Consider the following 20,250-nt stretch of genomic DNA (forward strand, 5'->3'; position numbering starts at 1 on the left):
GGATGCAAAGAAAAACAGCAAACACTTCTTTACTTATGCAAACTCTAGAAAGAATGGAATGAATCTGATTGGTCCACTTGATATCGACGGATCGACTGTTGATGTTCCTACTCAGAAAGCTGACAAACTGAATCGGTATTTTGCATCTACATCCGCATATGAAGAATTCTTTAGGAAAGTGAACGCCAGAAGTTTATCAAACTCAAACAGGGAGCTAAATGATTTTGCAATAACCGAGAGCAAAGTGTAGGATAAATTGTTGAAGTTAAACATAAGGCACCTGGGGTGGATGGGATCTATCCAGTTATATTAAAGGCAACACCAAAGGAAGTAAGCAAACCCTTAGCCATAATTATGAGAGCATCCTTGGACTTAGGAGAGGTCTCCATGGACTGGAGATGTGCAAATTATCCGCAGTTTACAAAGGGAAATCAAAGGGTGACTCATGTCACCCTTTGATTTCCCTTTGTAATATTACAAACCTATTAGTTTAACTTCTGTTCCGGGGAAAAATAATGGAGTCACTGGTTAAAGAAGCTTTGCAGGATCATCTAGAAAAGACTGTAGTAATGTTTCAGACACCGCATGGGAGTTTAAGGGGAAGTTTTGCCTGACAAATTTGATTGGATACTATGATGCGGTTACAAAGGAACTGGATGCAAAAAATAATTTTGATATCATATACTTCGATTTCAGGTAAGCTTTTGATACTGTTGCATATGGATGACTGCTGGTCAAATTGGAGCAGTATGGCATTAAGGGACAGTTGCTGCTATGGATAAAGGGATGGTTGTGTGGAAGAAGATAGAGTAGTAATGAATGGACGCTGCTCTTCGTGCACTGTTATTAGTGGAGTTCCCCAGGGTTAGGCATTGGACCCATTGTTGTTTTCTATATTTATCAATGATATAGATGAAGGTATATCAGGTTTAATGTCCAAGTTTGCAGATGATATAAAGGTTGGCAGGGTTGGTAATGCCAGTATGCTATTGCAGCAGGATCTAGAAAAGTTGGGCAGATGGGCTGAGAGGTGGCAACTGAAGTTTAACATTGACAAATGCAAAGTACTACTGCATATTGGTAACAGTAACCTCAGAGTAACATACCAACTGTGCGGTACTATACTCAGGATAGTGTAGAGTGAAAACGACCTGAGGATAATTGTGCAGTCAGATATTGAGTTTACTCAACAATGCAGACACAGCTACCAAAGCAGCTCGTTCAGGTATTTTACTAGCAGGGTTAAGGAAGTGATTGTCCCGTTGTTATAAGGCAATGGTCAGGCCACACCTTGAGTAGTACATACAGGTCTGGAGGCCTCATTTTAAGAAGGATGTAGTGCTGCTGGAACGAGTACAAGAAGGGCAATAAGATTGGTGAAGGGAACAGAGGGTTGCATATTGGTAGCAGTATTATAGTTCTGCAAATTGCAGCTTCTGGAGACTCGGCACCTGCGAGGTGATCTGATTGAGGTGTATAAGGCCTTCAATGATTTGAGCAAACTCAGTGCTGATGGGATTCTTCCTCTTGCTCAGATTCCGCACCTGCCGGGGCATAAATTCAAATTGAGAAAAGAGTTGTAGAACAGATGTGCATAAATTAGCCTTTAGCCAGTGGGTGGTTGATTTTCTGAACAAACTTGCATCTGTCGTTATGGAAGTTGATAGATTAAATAAATTAAAGGAAGAACTAGACAAAAACTTTCCAGCGAATGGATGGTTGAAATGGGAAGTTTATTCTTTTTTTTTTTTTTGCTGATACTGTAAGCTTGCTTTCTTGCATAATATCCCACTATTAATGCTAATGCATTTCTGAAATTGCCATCTATTCTGAAATAAAGATGGAGTAGTTTTAAAAATTTTTCCTTCAGAGTTTTACTGAAGTATTTTAATAAAAAAAACTGTCAACTAAAGGTGTATCTAAAACATCTGTGGATTCGTGTTATTGTAAAGAACAGTATTCTCACCAAAAATTGTTAAAATCAATGCATTGGATAATATTAATACTTCGGCTAAAGCCAAAGTAGTAAGTGTAAATCGATGTGATTCACTTCAATAAACATTTAAAACTCTATCACGTGGTGTGGCTGTTTTCAATTTCCTTTAAATAATAGAAATGTTTATCTTGTTAAATAGTGTAGCAGAGAAATAGAGTTAAGAATGTGATACTTTCTATTATGTGTTAAAAAAACATTAATTAGTTACATTAATAAGTAAATGTGGTTTTCTTATGGATGGAAGAAGGGAGCTCGCCTTCCCAATGTGCCAGTGGTTAAATGGCCAATTTAGCATCGGCTTATTACTGATAATGTCAAGCTAATACTGATGTGCATTTATTATTAATAATAATCTTGAATATAAGATTTATTGGGCAGAAAATTAAAAATCTTTATTAAGTATGTAACAGGGCCACCTTTTGCCGGAGTTGTAGCCCGTACCCATCGTGACATGGATTCCACTAGGTGTCTTAGGGAATCTAGTTCCATATTGGACCATTCTTTCATCAATACATTTGTCAGCTGCTGTATTGCAGTTGGTAGAGAACTACGAAGCCGAACTGCCCCTTCTAACATGTCTCAGACATTCTCAATTAGATTCTGGTCTGAAGAATTAGGCGGTCAGGGTAGATGTTCCTCGAACCATTGAGATACAGTTTTTTCGCGATGGGTAGCTGCGTTGTCGTCTTGAAAGAACAATTGCAATCTGGATAAAAATGAAGCATTGCAGTGGAAAAAGTCGCATCGGAGCTACAGTTTCACCGTTTTGTGCCTCCGGTGTTTACTTCCTTCTCGCTTACCCAGTGCTTATTCAATAGCACGCATGCGGCGAAAATTTTCACCATCTGCATAAAGATCTGTATAGTACATCTGTTATCACTTTTAGATAACTACGCATATTATAAGTGAAATGGAAGCAGAAGACACAAAAATAATGAGCAACAGAAATCAAACCGACCCAGATACCTTACTGACAACCCAAGACACGGATCAAGACATAGATATTAATGAAAGGGCAGAAAACTCAGACGAATCAAAACAAAGTAGAATCGGCAAAAGAACAAAACAAAAACTTATTTCGGCTAATTCAGACCGAGAAACAAGAAGCACCAGAGAAGCTAAAGGCGCCCAGGAACCTATCAAAGGAGCGGAAGAGCAAAAACAAGGGGAGAAAGGATCCCCCCTTGACCCCACCCTCCCGCAGGGAACAGTACTCGATCAAATGCTGGTACTGAGAGCGGCACTAGAAACCATAATGAGACACAACAACAGTAGAATTTCCTCTGAGATTAGAGCTAAAATAGTCCTACAATGGACAAAGCTCGAGACAATTCTACTGCAAACCAATGTAGAACATCAGAAAGCTATTGCAGCTCTGGAAACATACAAGGCTGATGGAGGCATTCAAATGCAACAGCGCGCCACATCCTATGCCAATGCGCTGAGGAGTACACCGCCAGAGGTAGAAAATGCGACCAATGTCCAGACTCAGAAAAGGAAAACGCTGTTACAAACACCAAATCTAGTAATCCTACGTCCCACGGAGGAGGAAAACAACACCAGTGAACAAATTAAGCAAAAGGTAATTGAAAACATGAAGAGAGATTTTGAAAACACAAGGATTAAGTCAATAAGAAAAACTAGAAACCCGGGGATAGTAATAGAAACGGCAGGTAAAGAAGAAGCCGAACAGATCCTAACAAATACCAAAATAACAACGCTCGGGTTAAGGGCGGAGATCCCAAAGAAACAGGGTCCCTCCATAGTCGTGTTTGACATTGACTCCGAGATGACAGCTGAACAGCTAGCACAAGAGATCTACAAAAAGAATCTAAAACATGAGATCCCAGACAAAGAGGCCAAAAATCTTATAATACCGAAATTTAAAACAAAAGCAAGAAATGGAATTGACAGCAACTGGACAGTCGAGCTGGCCCCAGTTGCTTGGCAAGCGATCAAGGCACAATCAAGAATCTACATCGAGGGGAGCTGTCTGCGCTACAGGGAGCACGTGACCATTCCAAAGTGCTTTCGCTGCTGTAAGTTTGGCCACACTACACACACCTGCTCCCAGAAGGAACCGACCTGCGGCCACTGCTCCAAAAAAGGGCATGAGTTTAGAAACTGTCCAAATAAAGCTAGCGAACCTGTCTGCGCCAACTGTAAAAGCCTTAAGTTAGAGCATGCGCACTCCTTAAGAGATGCAAAATGTCCAACATACATCAGAACTAAGGAGTTATACCAATTCAGGATTGATTATGGGTTCTCTCCCTAAACAAACCTTCAACACCGGGATACTGAAAATACAACAGCTTAATCCGCAGCGTGCTCTCGAGCAGATCAGAAAGAAGGCAGACGAGGAAAACACTGACCTCATAATCGTACAGGAACCGTACACCCACCAAAAACAGGTGAGAGGATACCCCATATCTCACAAAATTGTGCACTGCACAAGATGATACGCCTTGGGCGGCAATAATCGTAAGGAATGCGGATATAACTGTCACAAAAATCCAGGAGCTCTGCACGCCTTGGGCAGCCTGTGCCCAGTTAATCACTTCGATTGGAACCATTTACGTCATAGCTCTCTACTGTAGACCTGGCATAGAAATTGACTTTGCCACAGCGTACTTAGAGAACGTACAATCAATTTTAGCCGAACACAAGATAATTATTGGGGCAGACGTAAACTGCAGCTCACCACTGTGGCATAGCCGCACCCCCTGACCACAGAGGAATGGCTAATGGACAGAAGTTGGAAGACTTTCTAACAAACTCGATATTCACTGTTATTAACCAACCCTTCTGTCTCCCAACATTCTGCAACACGCTTTGGGACGCAACCATAGACGTCACTATGGTAACAAAAAATACAGAAAATTATATCACAGACTGGACAGTCCAAAGTGATTGGTCAACATCTGACCATAGGACAATTACATACTCCATAAAAAGAAACCTACAAAGAACACCGATAATAAGGCAGATGCAGAGCAGATTCAATGTTCACAAAGCTAACTGGGACATATTTAAAGAGAATCTCCGTAACCAGGAGCAACTCTACATGGAAACGCATGAAAATCTGGCTCCTGAGATGGAAAATCCCGAAACACTGCAAAGAAAAGTGACCGAAATGATTACCACGGCAGCCGAAGTAGCCATGAAAAGAAGAGTACCCAACACCAGAGCAACACCATGGTGGACACCAGAGCTCCAAAGACTGAGAAAGATAGTACAAGCGAAACGAAAAGAATTCCAAAGGGCAAGAAGAACGTGGCCGGCAGCGGAAGTTGAGGAATTGAGAAATCGATATCGTCAACTCAGAAACCAGTACACAGACAAAATCAAAAAGAGCAAAAGGGAAAGTTGGCATAACTCTGTCCAGAGGTGAAGTGACAACGGCAACCAAAACCCCGCAAGGCACTATGACCACAACCTGGAAAGACTCAGTAACAAATATTCTTGCAACAATCATACAGGAACCGCCAACAGAGATGACATTGGAGCAGACAGAAATATGCCAAACAAACGCACAATATGCAAACACCCAAAGAGAACCACCATTCACTCTTGAAGAGATACAAGAAGCTACAAGCAGAACAAAAAAAACAAGCGATGTCCAGGTTCAGATCTAATCGAACCAGAAATGATTAAAAAGACAGCAGAATATGTTCCCCAACTCCTTCTGCGACTCTATAACTGCTGCTTGGCACAAGGCCACTTCCCAACTCAATGGAAAACAGTTTCCATTGTATTTGGTATCAATTTTAGCTATACTAAAATTGATACCAAAAAGCCCAACAAAACCACTGGAGTTACCAACATCGTATAGACCGATAGCCCTGTTATCGACAGTTAGCAAGATTTACGAAAGGCTATTGCACAAGAGAATCGAACACTACTACACAGAAGCAAATCTCAGCAGTCCAAAACAATATGGCTTTAAACAGGGTTCTTCAACCACAGATGCAATTCTGGATCTTCTCAACAAAGCCACACAATGCACCAACAAGTATTTTCTAGTGATTGCAGTGGACTTTGCTGGGGCGTTCGACACCCTCTGGTGGCCGAGCGTCCTGGCAAGGCTCCGTGCTGCATCTTTGCCACAAAATCTTTATGACAGCCTAAAATCCTATCTCACGAACAGGGAAGTGCAGATCCTCACACCTTATGCTAGCCTCACCCGTCTTGTCCGCAGGGGCTGCTCCCAGGGATCGGTCCTGGGGCCACTCCTGTGGAACATTCTTCTAGATGACTTTCTCTGCAAGGACCTGGGCGATGTGGAGGCACAGGCCTTTGCTGATGATTTATTCTTATCCACAGCAGCGGACTCACGAGCAAATCTGGAAAAGCAAGCAAACAAAGCACTGCAAACCCTACAGGAGTGGGCCAAAATAAACAATCTAAAAATAGCACCGGAAAAGACCAGCTCCTTCTTCTTAGAGGAAAGCTTAAATTAAACCGGCCGCCACAAATAAAAATAGAAGGTACCACTGTCAGACTAACCAACCAGATAAAGTATCTAGGGATAATTATAGATAGCAATCTCTCATTTAAACCCCATCTAAATTACCTCAGGAAGAAAATACGCAAATATACAGGACTCATAATAAAAATAACGCGAAAGGACTGGGGACTAAACAAGAGGACCCTCTCCTTATATTATAAAGCCTTATTTATACCATCAGTTATCTACGGCTCACCTATATGGATGACGAAGACCAACACAGTAACAAATAGGAAAATATTAGAAACAATACAAAGGAACATACTACTCACTATCACTAGGGCAAGCAATACAACTAGTACGGCAGCGCTTCAGGTCATTGCTGGTGCACTGCCCCTTGACTTAGAGGTAGTACGAACTGGATTAATGTATTATTACAAAAAGGCAATACAAATCACAACTAACGGCTTAACCCTCAATGTTACCAATGAATGGAAGCAGGAGCAAAAAAGAATTGATGCACACCTAACTCACATTTGGCAGACAAGGTGGAATGAAACCACCAAAGGAGCAATAACCCACAAATTTCTTCCCCTTGTAACAAAAATGTACCCAAAAGCACCAGCATGGATATACCCGGGCCTCAACACTACCTACTTATTAACAGGCCACGGCCCGTTCAGAGATAAACTAAACACAATGGGCATAATAGAAGACAGGAATTGTCCATGTGGAGAACCAGAGACTTGGAGTCACGTCATGCATGACTGCGACCACTATGAAGATATAAGAGCAAGATTTATTGTAAGAATTCAGTATAACCCAATTCACCAAGAGTCTCGACTATTGGACACTCAGGAAGAGTACACAGCACTAACTAACTTCGCAATACAATTATTCACAAGAAGGAAAACAATTATCTCAATGCAACCTGATCCTCGGGAGGACAATAACACCCAATAGATATATCAAAAACCAAATGTCATGGACGAAGTAAAAATAAAGGAGAGACACAGAAGAGTCAAAGCAAGAGCAAAAGAATAAAATCTCAGCATGAAGAAATAGACACGCCATTTGAAACTCAAGAGACCCGCGCAGGGCTACTCCCCCTGGGAGAGACCAAAGCAAGAATCCTGCGGCCAACCATCTCTGACTTGATACAAGCGCGCCACAACGAAGTTCCTGAAAATGATGAAAAATGGAATGACATCAGAACTAGAGTGCCATCTGGCTATCAAATCTCACACCTGCGAGATTTCTTTAAAACCCTAATCCCTGGTGGGGGGGAGAGACACGCTCCCTTCCCCCTTGCCAACCCTATTTCCCTCTGGTGAGGCATGGGCATGCCCCACTGAAAAACGGGGGGTCACCTTCCCTATCGACCCCTCTGCTTCCTATTTCACCCCCCAGCCTTTTGTCTCCCCACCCAAATCTGTCATCTCACACAGCGATTAGCCCTACATCAAAATTCTAAGCACACCAAAATTCTTGCCGGACCCAATTAGGCTTTATCAAGACCTTCAGCGTAAAACCCCAAACAGTGCTTCTAAAGCAAAACCCCAAATACGCAATAAAACATCCTCGCGACTATTTAGTTTTCTAATTTTTATTTTATTTATTTTTGTCCTAGCCACTGAAATCCCAGGAAAGTAGGTGGCAGGACCTGCCAGAGTACTGTTTCAATCACTGGTAACACCCGGCTGGCCTCCTCGTGGTTGGTATTGGTAACGTCGGGCCCCACTAGGGGCCCGGCGGCTAAGAGGCCGGATGAACAATGGGCACAACATACTACATAGTACATATCCCACACACTTTTAAATCTCTGGCTTGACCGATACAGAGAACATACGCGGAGATGGGAGAAATCCCAGGAAACGTTAGACCCTCAACATACCTAATACATAATCTTGTTCCACGTCCAGTTTTGGCATTGGCGGCAGCGCCACACAATCAAACCTTTCTATTTTTACAAGAAGGGGCTTTCGTTTAGGCATACAACCTTCGATTCAATGCGCAGCCAATATTGATAATTCAATTAAGGCAAAAAAAAAAAAAAAAAAAAAAAAGACCCATTTTCGCCGCTTGGAAATGGATCTTTCTTTTTCTAAACTGAATTTTTCAGTCACTTGCTGCACATTGGACTTCCTATTCTGATGCGCTATTCGCCTTTTTCCTAAGGTATATCGATTCCTAAGGTATATTCGCCTTTTTCCTAAGGTATTCTTGGAATATCGATTTTCGAACGCATCTCCAGGTGCTTTCTCCTTCCACTCATTGTTCACTTTTGAACTGGTTGTTTTGGACACCAGTGATTTCCTTTGTTTTCTCTATTGTGGCTCCTCCTAAATGTGCTTCTACAATAACACCTTTCTGAAAAAAATATCCGAAGATCGCTTGTTTTCCCTATGACTGGATGGGCTAAGAAGGCCAGAAAATCCTACAGTATTTACCTGATACCAAGCAACTTGCAATCATACCATGTGACAACTTTCATTTGCATACGTACATTTAATTCTGTTGATGCCAGTTGCAAAAGGTTGCTGAATTTTTTGCCAGTGAGTGTATGTAGGTGGAGAATGAAAAGGACCTGGGGGTAATTGTGCAGGCAGATATGAAGTTCTCTGAGCAGTGCAGACGAGCTGCAAGAGTAGCTCATGGTGTCTTGTCAATGATATACAGGAATTTTTCTAGCAGGGATAAGGAGGTGATTATTCCCTTGTATAAGGCAATGGTTAGGCCACATCTTGAGTACTGTATACAGGTCTGGAGGCCTCATTTCAAGAAGGACGTAGAGCTGCTGGAACGGGTACAGAGAAGGGCAACAAGATTAGTAAATGGAACAAAGGGTTGCTCTTACGAAGAAAGGCTTAAGTTTTGCAAATTACAGAGTCTGGAGACTAGGCACCGGCGAGGTGATCTGATAGAGGTGTATAAGGCTTTGAATGGTTTGAGCATGCTCAATGCCAATGGGATTCTTCATCTTTCTCAGAATAATCACCTCAGAGGGCATAAATTCAAATTGAGGAAGGACGGATGTCGGATAGATGTGCGGAAATTTGCCTTTGGCCAGCGGGTGGTTGGTTGGTGGAACCGACTTCCATCACTTGTTGTTGAAGTTGATAGCCTAAACAAATTTAAAGCTCAACTGGACAGGTATTTCGAACGAACGGAGGGGTGAAATGGGAGAGGGTTTTTTTTTTTTTTGGCTGATGCTGAATAAGCTTGCTTTCTTGCATCATATGCCTCTACTAATGCTAATGCTAACATGTAGATAATAATAAATAGGTGCGTATGAGCCTTATTTCTGGGGCACTCTTTTAATAATGCATTAACAAAATTAAAAAGTAGTTCCTTTAATCCCTGAAAAACAAGGGATATAGAAAACAAAAGCTTTATCTCATAAAGCTTAATGTTGACATTATGTAAATTATTAAACGGTGCTCGCATTACAGCAGAATTTGAAGATATTTTGAATTTCTCTCATAAATGCTTACTGTAATCCTGTTGATTGTCTTCCAAAATAAAGAGAAAAATAAATGCTGATGGAGGATAAATGAAATGACAATAAATAAATACGTGAGACAGCTTTCGAAAATAAAAAAAGCTCATATGAAAAAGTAGCGGGTAAAAGCAGTCCAAATATCAATTTCCCTATCTCATTTGGCTACTGGAAGCCATGGATTTAGATAAAGAAATTTGATATTATGGCTGGATGACATGCAAGTCTATTATTTTGGATTGAGTTAAATTACATTTTAATATTTAATGAAGCTTCGATTGTATTCTTTATGGTATCCACACGGGGGCCACTTTATTTCTAACAGCAAAGAACAACAAAATAAATAAATAAAAAATAAAGCATCCTCAGTTGGCTGTTTTGACATATATATGTATCAAGTGAAGAGAACATCACTTGTGACTGGCGTGGTTCATGAGCAGTGGCTATGACGACGGGCGTTTCCACCACAGAGTAGCAGTTGCTTGGGGAACGAGAGACCGACACGTTTTCAACGGTAGTGAACATAAAGGGTGGGAAGCTCGTGTCGGCGTTTGTGGAGTAGAAGGAGCGACCACAGCTCTCGACAACCTATTTGCTCGTTCTGTGAGAGGTCGTCTGGCTTGTGGCGTCCGCTGTAGCAGCACGCGATCCATTCTCCGTCACAATTCGTTCAGCTACGTGGAACACTCGCTAAGGCCATGGTCGCAGTGCATTCGAGGTGATCCAGCCCGGGATATTTAGCTTAACGACCCGAAGCTACCGACTTATGCAAGGTTGTCCTGGTTACCACAGCACGCTCAGATTGTAGGACTGCCAACATGACTGCGAGTCGCACGTCACACCGGTAAAGTCGAATTTAATCTTGTTATTGTATTTTCGAAATGTTTGTTTGTTTTTTTTCTCGATGAACCTTTTGTTTCGTGTTAAAACACGTTTTGACACGAAACGTGTGTTGACAACAGGGGTAATCGAATGCGCTAACGGTAGTCAGATCTTTTTTAAATGCTGAGGAAGCTCTCGCGTGCAAAGTTTTTTAAATTCGGTTTCTTCCAGGGAAACAGGGAAACAAGGTTCCCCCCTTTATTCATTTTTGTATGTAAAAACAGAGCCCGTATCCACTTCCTAGCCGAGAGGGCTTTTCGTATGCCGGCTGTTAATACGAGGACGACCAATATTTTATATAGGATGTTGGTGTTTTTCCAAATGTGAGTAGGGCATTGTTTCCCAGTCATATTTCTCTTTTGGTGTTGATGAAATAAGCTTCCTGCGACCAGAAATAGTCATTAGGTGGGAATACATCATGTCCTAGGCAGACGTGGAGGAATATACAATACTGATCAAAAGGATTTTAAACTGCATAGATAATGGAATGGTCTTAATATTCAAAACAGAAAAAATTCTGCGTAGCACCTATACACACGGACAGATAGTCCTGCAGTTTCTTAGAGGCCATGCAGCACTGCTGTATTATACATCAAAAGCTCAGACTTCAAGCAGCACGTCAGCTCACTTTGAACAAGTTGTTTGCAACAGGTATTGTCACTGAAGATCAATGCTGAAGACCAGTTACTCCCGAAACAGCCTGTCGTATTTCTCTTTTAAACAGATGGTCATTTAACCTTTTTTGACCTTATGTGATTGCCCTGGAGTATAAACAGAATTTCGCTCAGGACTTAAGTGTATAGCAGATTACATTACATTATTTAAGCAACTCAAATCCTGTTGGCCGCAAAAACAAGACTGCACAAGGCAAACTATTTTGCAATTCTCTGAGCCATTAATTCGTATATTGAAGTCCAGTACTGGTCAGGTTTTTCATTGTTATTTTATTAGGTTTTATTCAGGTGATCGCATGAACTTTCCGAGCTGAAGAAACAAATGTTTCTTAGGTGGATCTAACTAACTTGATTGAATATGACTGTAGTCTTGAATGCAAATTAAACGTGTTTTGTGGATTATCAATTTCAAAGTAAAAAAAAAAACAAAAAAAAACGGAAGTGTCTTGGTTTTATTCATTTAATGCACATTTAAAAAAAAAGCACTTAAGAAGACAGATTTTAAAATGTTTTCGATTGCAATTGTAATATGGAATCAAAGGATACCATACCGAAATGGTTTGTTTAATTGGTACTTTTGAAATTTTCTTGTATAAACAGAATTTAGAAAGTTACGTTCAGTTTCAGGCAGATTAAGCTTTTCCTGAAATCTTCGGAAATATGAAATAGTATTTAGTCTTTCTGTGATTATAATTGACATCTGTTTTTATTATGACTAGAACTTAGCATTTTTGTATGAAGTCCTTAAGCGAATTATGAACTTAGCGTTATTTCGACAACATGGTTAGTTTGTTTCTTCGTATTAACGCTAGGTACAGAATATGATTACAAGCTGAAAAACACTGGTGTTTTTCATGTTTCTGGGCTCTTTGTTTTGTGCCCTTCGAAGGTAGGGCTTCCGAAAATATTATTCAAGTAAAAACACTGTCCCTAATTGCTTGTAGCCTATAATATGATATAGTAAATGTCACCTGCATTTCTTATACAAATATCAAAAGGTTAAGATTGGTTTGCCTTTCCATCTGGGATGGAACAAAGGATGCACGAATCCAATTTCAGGTTAATCAGTGGATCTCAATGAGTTGATGAATTGATAATGAGTCTGTAAATAATCGCATTAACTTTTGTCTTTCAGTCTCATTGTGGCAGTCATTTTTTAGATTTGGTTAAAGTTGCCAGAGTAGATTTTTTCCTTCCCCGTCGGTGTTGTTAGGAGCTCTAAATGACTTTGAATGGTGGTCGATCTCAGTAGATTAGGCTGTAAGGTTTTTCGTCCAGACAACCAAGGGCTTTTCACCGAAAAAGAGAGAGAAACAGTGATTCGTGGAATTTATATACACGATATAATGGGCATGGCCTTAGTTGCCTGGTTTATTATTTTAAAAGAGACATTCGACATTGTAATTTAATAGTAAGGTATAGCAAATGTGGCACAAATTTAAGATGCTGTCTAAACAGCGAGAGCTGTTTCAAAAGTAGATGGATGATTTTCTGATCAGACTTCTAATCACAGAATAATGAAACCATAACATGAATAAAAGCACGTCGGTGCATTACTTTTCGACGTAGCTGTTCATTTCATTCAGGCAGTTGTCTCACCGTGTTGTGAATGCGGTCTCATCTCTGTCAAAAAATCCGAAGCCATTCTCATTTAGCCAGCTTTCGATGCCTCTTTTAATTTCATTGCCACTACAGAATCAGTTGCCCCCAGATGATTTTCCCACAGGTCCGAATAGATGAAAATCAGAAGGGGTATGGCCCCGGACTTGTATTGGACGGGTATACACTTCCCATCCGCAACGCTTTAATTACTGTCATGTACAGAGACGTGTTCCATTGTTTTTGAACTTGATTGTACTGAAAATAGAGTTGTTTTATTATTTTCAGTAGGATCAAGTTCAAAATAATCAAGTTTATTTTGTCCATTTTTCACGTGGGACAGCCATTTTGGTTTAGTCCCTTGATGTCAATAAAGGTATACGGTTTCTTATAAGTAGAAAAGAAGCATTACATATGCGAAACTTCTCTATTGATAGAGAAGGTAACAAAAATATTTGTTACCTTACTTTTCAAAGCCTCCATATACATACTGTATATGAATTCTTTTGGCTGGAGAATCTCAGAATAGCGGCTCAACATCACAAATTCAATTCCTCACATTAATCAATGTAACATAGATCTATCCGTATAATGTATTTCTCCTACTTACACAAGACGAATTGTAAACCTCATTATAAAGGGACGGAACAAATATTTATAATTTAAAATAAATTAAACGAACTAATATTTATATTACCAAAGTCCTTAGCCTTTTGTCTGGAGGAACATAATGTCAATATAAATGGTCCAAATATTTCTTTTAGTCAGTGCTGGCTTTCGACTAGGCACAGTAAAAGATGAAAAATGTTTTCTTACGTAGTCTTACTTTTTTTCATACCAGAGTACTTTAAAAAGTATTGCGCTAGAAACTTGAAAGTTTCTAGCGCAATACATGCAATAACTTTTAAAGTTCCATACCAAGATTCTCGTGAAGTGAAAATGCACTACAAATTCTGTTTATTTGAAAGCAGTGAATACCGAGCAACTAATAGCATATTCTAAAGTTTGGCCTCAGCTTGGTATTTTTTTTCTTTAAATAATTACTATCGTTAGGGCTAAACTTTAATGGTAATTTAATTGAGAAGGCTATACCTACCTTCATTGAAAAATTGAGGAAAGGTTAAACCGAAATGTGGAATACGTCTGTGCCCCTTAATCTCTATATTGTAGTTGGAAGTGTGCAAACGATGTTGCCCTAATATACATTATTTTGGAACAAGTTACTTAAAAGGGTTCAGCACCTGTGGTCGAGTCACAGATGAAAAGCCACCCTGAAAGGCAAGCCGGATTCGAACTGTAGAATCGATCTTCTAGAAATCGAATCGTCAATCCCAATTCAGAACCGAATCGAATCTTGAAGTTGTCTCTATATACGTAATGTGTATTAATTGTAAACCGTTTCTAAGCTGTGCTCGAAATACTGTACAGATGAAAGTTCTGAACACATGAAAATAATTTATTATTGCTTCAAACAGCTACGATTGTGTATTTGGTAATGCGAAAGGGTGAGACATCTCTCATTGTGAAACGAAGTTGAAATATTTGACGAAATTTCATATCCCGATTTTGTGACCTCCTCCCATGGAAAACACGTGTAGTGGCTTCCGTTCGTGACCGTTACAAAATGCAGAGCCATCTTGTTAATCCTAAAAATTAAAAACAACAATCATTGAATTATAGGTCAGTGGCTTTTAAGCCATTTCTTGCTCATGGAACCATAAATAATTTTCTCTTTGGAATTCGACCATCTCCATCTATGTTTCTCTTTCAAATATATTTTAAATTTGACATTTCTATTAAGAAAACTTGATATAAAGGTTTTTCGATGATTTTTTTTTTTTTTTTATCTCAGAAGGCAGCAAAATTCAACCGAATCGGTTTAGAACGATTTACAAACCTTAACATGAAAAAACCAATGCCAGACTGTCATGATGCGCGCCCTGTATCGGTCCTATATAGTATTAGTTTTTCTTAACTTTCCTCAATAGGACCGGTATAGGGAAATCTCTTATTCTGTTCCTGTACTGTATTAGTATTTTATGTGAATGTTTATAGAGTTTTTCGATTGAAAAAAAAAAAAAAAAAAAAAAAAAATTCAAGCCCTTGAAAGACAGTCATTGAACTCGACAGTTCAACATGATCCCCCGCTAGAAACTAAGAGGGTTAATGACACAAATACAACTTATCACATGCTGTGTCTGTGAGTGCCTTTGTATTGTAGCAATTATTCATTTAAACTTTAAATATCAGCTCTAAGTGCAATCTGTATTTTATTGATCCTGTATATACGGTATATTACACATGCGCGTAATATACCGTAGGTTAAGAATGGGATAGTTAATTTGAATAGCTTTCGATAAAGTGTTTTTGTCTCTGCAAGCTCCGAGCTGTTTTCAGACCTGTATAGCGAGTATTTTCTTCTTAATTCTAAATTTGAGGAACGAGTTATGCATGAATTTGGATGTCGTTAAAGTGTGAATGAAATTTATGGATTTTTATTGAAATTTGTTTTCGATGAATTTTATAAAATTCATCGAAAATTCTGTGAAGACGATCGAAATTGAACAGTAAAGAAGCTGATGTATTTTTAATGCATTAAATAAGTAGCCATCTTTGTAGGCACTTACACGCATTTAAAAGTAAGCATCGGAGGAACATCGCATGTGTTGAATTATTACGTTGCAGTCATTCCAGTTGATGTGTGTATGGGGGGGGGAGGCAACCCAGAGAGTTCTTAGACTGTGCCTTCATTCATTATTCTTAAAATACGCTCATTTCCACATCTCTAAGCACCTCCAGTACTGACTGGTACGGCTAGGAGAGTATTCAAAATAATTCAAGCGATTATTTATTAAAAACTGTTTACAATAACTTTTAGAGTCTGTAGGAATCTGAAATTTTTTTGTATTCATGACTAGTGAAAAGTAGCCATTTCAAGAGGATTAACGCAGTCGATTTTTGAATTTACGACTTCAGAAGGTGTTATATAAGCCAGATTAGTTCTATTACGATAGATGATCCGATTTTGTAGCCCACTGATTGACCAGTGGTAGACAACAAAACACAACAACAGAATACACACTCAGACTTCTAAGTTTTTCTCTGTATATACTCTTTCCAGGCGCGCGCACCGGAATACTCTTCCAGCTTAGCAGAGGGAAACCTGCAACATATCAGGATTATACCACGGACCCCTTGAGCAACTATCGGGCTGAAAAGAAACGTCTGACAACCCATCTAAAGCAAATCTGGCAAACAAGGTGGGCTCTGTCAACCAAAGGCGAGGTAACCCGGAAATTCATCCCGAATGTCCACGAAGTCTACCCAAAATCACCTACCTGGTTCTCCCCGAGATTATTCACCACATATCTTCTCACTGGACGTGGCGCCATGAGAAGAAAGCTTTACCCTCCTGGGAAAAGCAAACAATCCGCTGTGCACTTGTGATGCCCAATACACCTGGGGCCACCTGCTATATATATATATATATATATATATATATGTATATTTTAATTAATATGATAAATAAAAGTAAAGATGGCAGTTCGAAACTCCGGAAAGCTTAAAAAATTACATGAAAACGTTAAAAGAAAGTTACGATAGTTATATATATATATATATATATATATATATATATAATCTTTATTGTGTACAACAGGATGTATACAATTTACCCTTCACGACAGGAATGCCAGGGGCTTCATATTGGCTGGTGGACAAAGGCCTTGAAGACGGGGCCCACATCGAAGTTCGGGTTCATCTCCCAGGGCCAACAATATAATAAGTTTCAGCTAAATTATTCACAATATTCATAAAAATATTATACAGTATTTTTGACATTATATACAATATTATACAGACATCCTTTTTAAATTTATTATACTGCCACATTACTGTGCAGTTTGTCTGGTTGAGTTTAGGTCATCAAGGATCTCTCTCCGGTATTTGCGATCCTTGACAAATTTGTAGAGGTCGCCTTCGATTGCTTGGACTGTGATAAGCATCTCCTTGGGAAGAAAGCGGTCGCTAAGTGCTAGTCTATTATGGTTGGCTATAAGTGTTGGAGCTGACCTCAGTCCGGGATGAGGGATTCTCCAGCTGCACAGTTCTCATATGTTTGGCTCCGAGATTATTCCAGTGGTCATTTTGGCAGTTAGGGTGAGGCGTCTTTCCATTATGAGATTTGGCAGTCGGGCAAAGTTCAGTGAGGTTGCCATCGCAGTTGTTCTTTGCTGCGGTGGACGATGATGTTTGTGTGATCCAACGAAGGAGCCAGTATTCGGAGGAGTATACACGCTTGATATTCGTGGGGGCTGCAGATGCCCATATTTCTGAGGCGTATAACACGACGGAGTGTACAGAGGTGTATACGTACCGCCGAGTCACACCCAGATCCTTAACGTGAAGTAGTTGTTGTTTGGTAATCCACCGAATTTTGTTATGAACTTGTCAACGTGGGGCTTGAAGGTCAGTTTGCAATCGAAAACTACTCCCAAGTCTGTATGTGTGTTTACCGCTGGAAGGAGAATGCCATCTAGAGAAGCTTGGACTTCAGTGGGTTGGTGCTTCAACGAAAAGACAATTTGGGCTTATTTTGCAGGCTTAATAAGTAGTCCAAATTGATGGAGATAGAATTCTAAGTCATGTAGCTTTCGATTGATCTTTTCATTAATTTTTGAGATATGTTCGCCCGGGTTAATCTGGGTGTGTAGCTTAATATCGTCAGCATAGCAGATTATGTCTTCTTTCTCTTGAGCAAATGGAATAATGACTGCAGTAAATAATGCTCCGGAGAGGACTCCACCTTGGGGAACTGCTGCAGTGATTTTTCTTGAGGTTATATCTTGATCCGCTGTAAGAACAATGATTCTGTCTGATAACAGGGTTGTGATAAACCACAACAAATCGCCTTTTATATGGAAGTAATTTTCTAGGAGGTGACGAGCGAGGGAATGCTGATTGAGTCGAAGGCAGCTTCCAGGTCGACATACGTAACGGCAAGTTCTGCTTTAGCTTCTAGTGCACTGAGAATGGTGCTGGTTATGGATGTTAATTTGGATGACTGTAACCTATACGACGACCTCGGAAGCAACCTCATTACTCGGCTTCAATTCATTCTGAAGAACCAGGAATACCTTTTAGAAGATGACCAGACCTATCATGCATTCTCCAAGTTATGGGTAGGACGGAAGCACAGGGCCGATGGCTTTAGACCCAGTGACCTGGGACTCTGCTGAACTCTTCCGATTGGACCTCCATATGATAGAGCACCCACTAGATGCAGGACCAAACATCATTGACATATGACTCGATCTGTCTTGAAAACAAACTCATTGGACGGGATTCCACTATGGACAAATTCCCACCTAAATTTCCCTACCGAAACTTCAACTAGATGGACGACTAAACACAATCTTCTTTTAGAAGATGACGAGACTTATCATGCATTCTCCAAGTTTGCGCAGGAGAATTCACCAGGCGAAAAACCCTCCCGCCTCGTCCTGATCAAATCTAAAACAACCCCATACCGTTACCTAGGACAAATTCACTGACTGACCCGAAGGCACATTACTTTGCTGATGTGTAGGACGTGATTCCTTCCATGGACAAACTTCAAACTCGATTCCCCTACCAAACCTCAACTGCCGGGGTTCATCAGTTCCACCGTCTGGAATGTGGGCTAAGCTCGAAACCAACCACGTCTGACACTCGACTGGTATAAGTACACCTCTTGGACGGGACCTAGCTGTCCCAGGAACGACACCACTAGGATTGGACATGTAGATGTCAAGGACGGGATGCGATCCCAGGAATGTCTACTGACCTGACAAAGCAGCTGCACATATGCCTCATTGGCGATCTGGGCCGGCGCCTTTGCACGGTTCCCTTTTACTTCAAGTTTCCCGGTGTGGGGAGGTGACAGCTCTCCTCGCCACCCCTCTTTTCCTTCTGGTGGGGTATGGACGTGCCCCCCCGACTATCTGGGTTCGTCTTCTCTTTCGTCCCCATTTTTCTGTCTTCCCCCCCCAGTCTTCAGTCTCTCTCTCTCTACTCTGTCTTTACGCCCTACACGTCCAAACTTAATTATGACAAAATTCAACCGCGCTCACCATACTTGGCCTTTTCAACTCTAGCGTTATCTCCCTTTTTTTTTCTTTTTCTTTTTTTTAAACAGGCCCTAGCCGCTGAAATCTCAGGAAACTAGGTGGCAGGGCCTGCCAGAGTAAAAAAAAAATTCAAACTACTGGGTACCTGGCGTGCCTTCACGGGGCCAAGTGGGGGCAACGTTGGGCCTCGGCAGGGGTCCAGCGGCTAAATGGCCAGTTGAACAACGATGCATAACACTACACTTATACAATATCCATACACTTTTAAATCTCTGGCCTTCCCAGCGAACTGGTACACCTACAATGAAAGCAACGCAGAAATGGAGGAAACCCCTGGTGTGTGTGTGTGTGACACTAAACACACACACACACACACACTCTCTCTCTCTCTCTCTCTCTCAGTAAAAAAAATAAATAAATAAATAAAATAATCCGAAGCTGATGAAAAAATAAGCAGTCCTGATCAGCTTCACCCAGAAACTGATTAGGACTGCAGAGCTGGACGATTGGCTTTACAACCGATCTATAGAGTAACAAAGGAGACCAACAATTATGCCTTTGGAGAAGCATCAGCACATCTTTTGAACAGGTTCGAACATAAGAACCATGTGCTCTGCAAGATCAGGAGAGGATCTGTTGTCAGGTCTAAAGTCATTGTTGTTGCGGCAGTAGCTGATATGATGAATTAATTTTCTGTGTATACTCGGGGAGGACCACGAAGTCAAAGATAAATTCAAAAATAGAGAATGCAAGCGCGTCACCGTATTTAGTAGTCACGAGTGCTTGAACCGCGATAAACTGAAACACGAGAATAATTGTACCTGAATACATTTTTTTTTTTTTACATGGTTGCAATAAGCATCAACGCTCTTAGAATTTTTTCATTAGAAACGTGCATTAGTGCCACTCTTTTTCTTAAATATGATTGCATTCTCGATAATGGGGCTAATTAGCCTTACTTTAATCCAACCCTTTCATATTCCTTTCGTTCTTGACACCTAATTGAAGGATCACTCGTTCATTTTTTTTGTAAGATTAAAAAAAAA

At 40.4% G+C, this 20,250-nt stretch overlaps 1 protein-coding gene across 2 annotated transcripts in view; it reads left to right on the forward strand.

Moving 5' to 3' along the window:
- LOC150081124 (uncharacterized) overlaps positions 1 to 20,250 on the forward strand; it is a 1,253,880-nt gene that overhangs the window by 151,022 nt on the left and 1,082,608 nt on the right. Inside the window, exon 1 of one of the 2 annotated variants that reach the window (XM_090381131.1) lies at positions 10,433 to 10,786. The exons of the other annotated variant lie outside the window; for it this stretch is intronic. Within the exon in view, the coding sequence (XP_090237257.1) occupies positions 10,761 to 10,786 (26 nt within the window). The 5' untranslated portion in view covers positions 10,433 to 10,760. Of the gene's footprint in view, positions 1 to 10,432; positions 10,787 to 20,250 lie in introns of those variants that run through there. 2 annotated transcript variants of the gene reach the window in all.

Source organism: Mastigoproctus giganteus, chromosome 9 (assembly GCF_048544385.1).
Source record: "Mastigoproctus giganteus isolate SK-2022 chromosome 9, ASM4854438v1, whole genome shotgun sequence".
NCBI lineage: Eukaryota > Metazoa > Arthropoda > Arachnida > Uropygi > Thelyphonidae > Mastigoproctus > Mastigoproctus giganteus.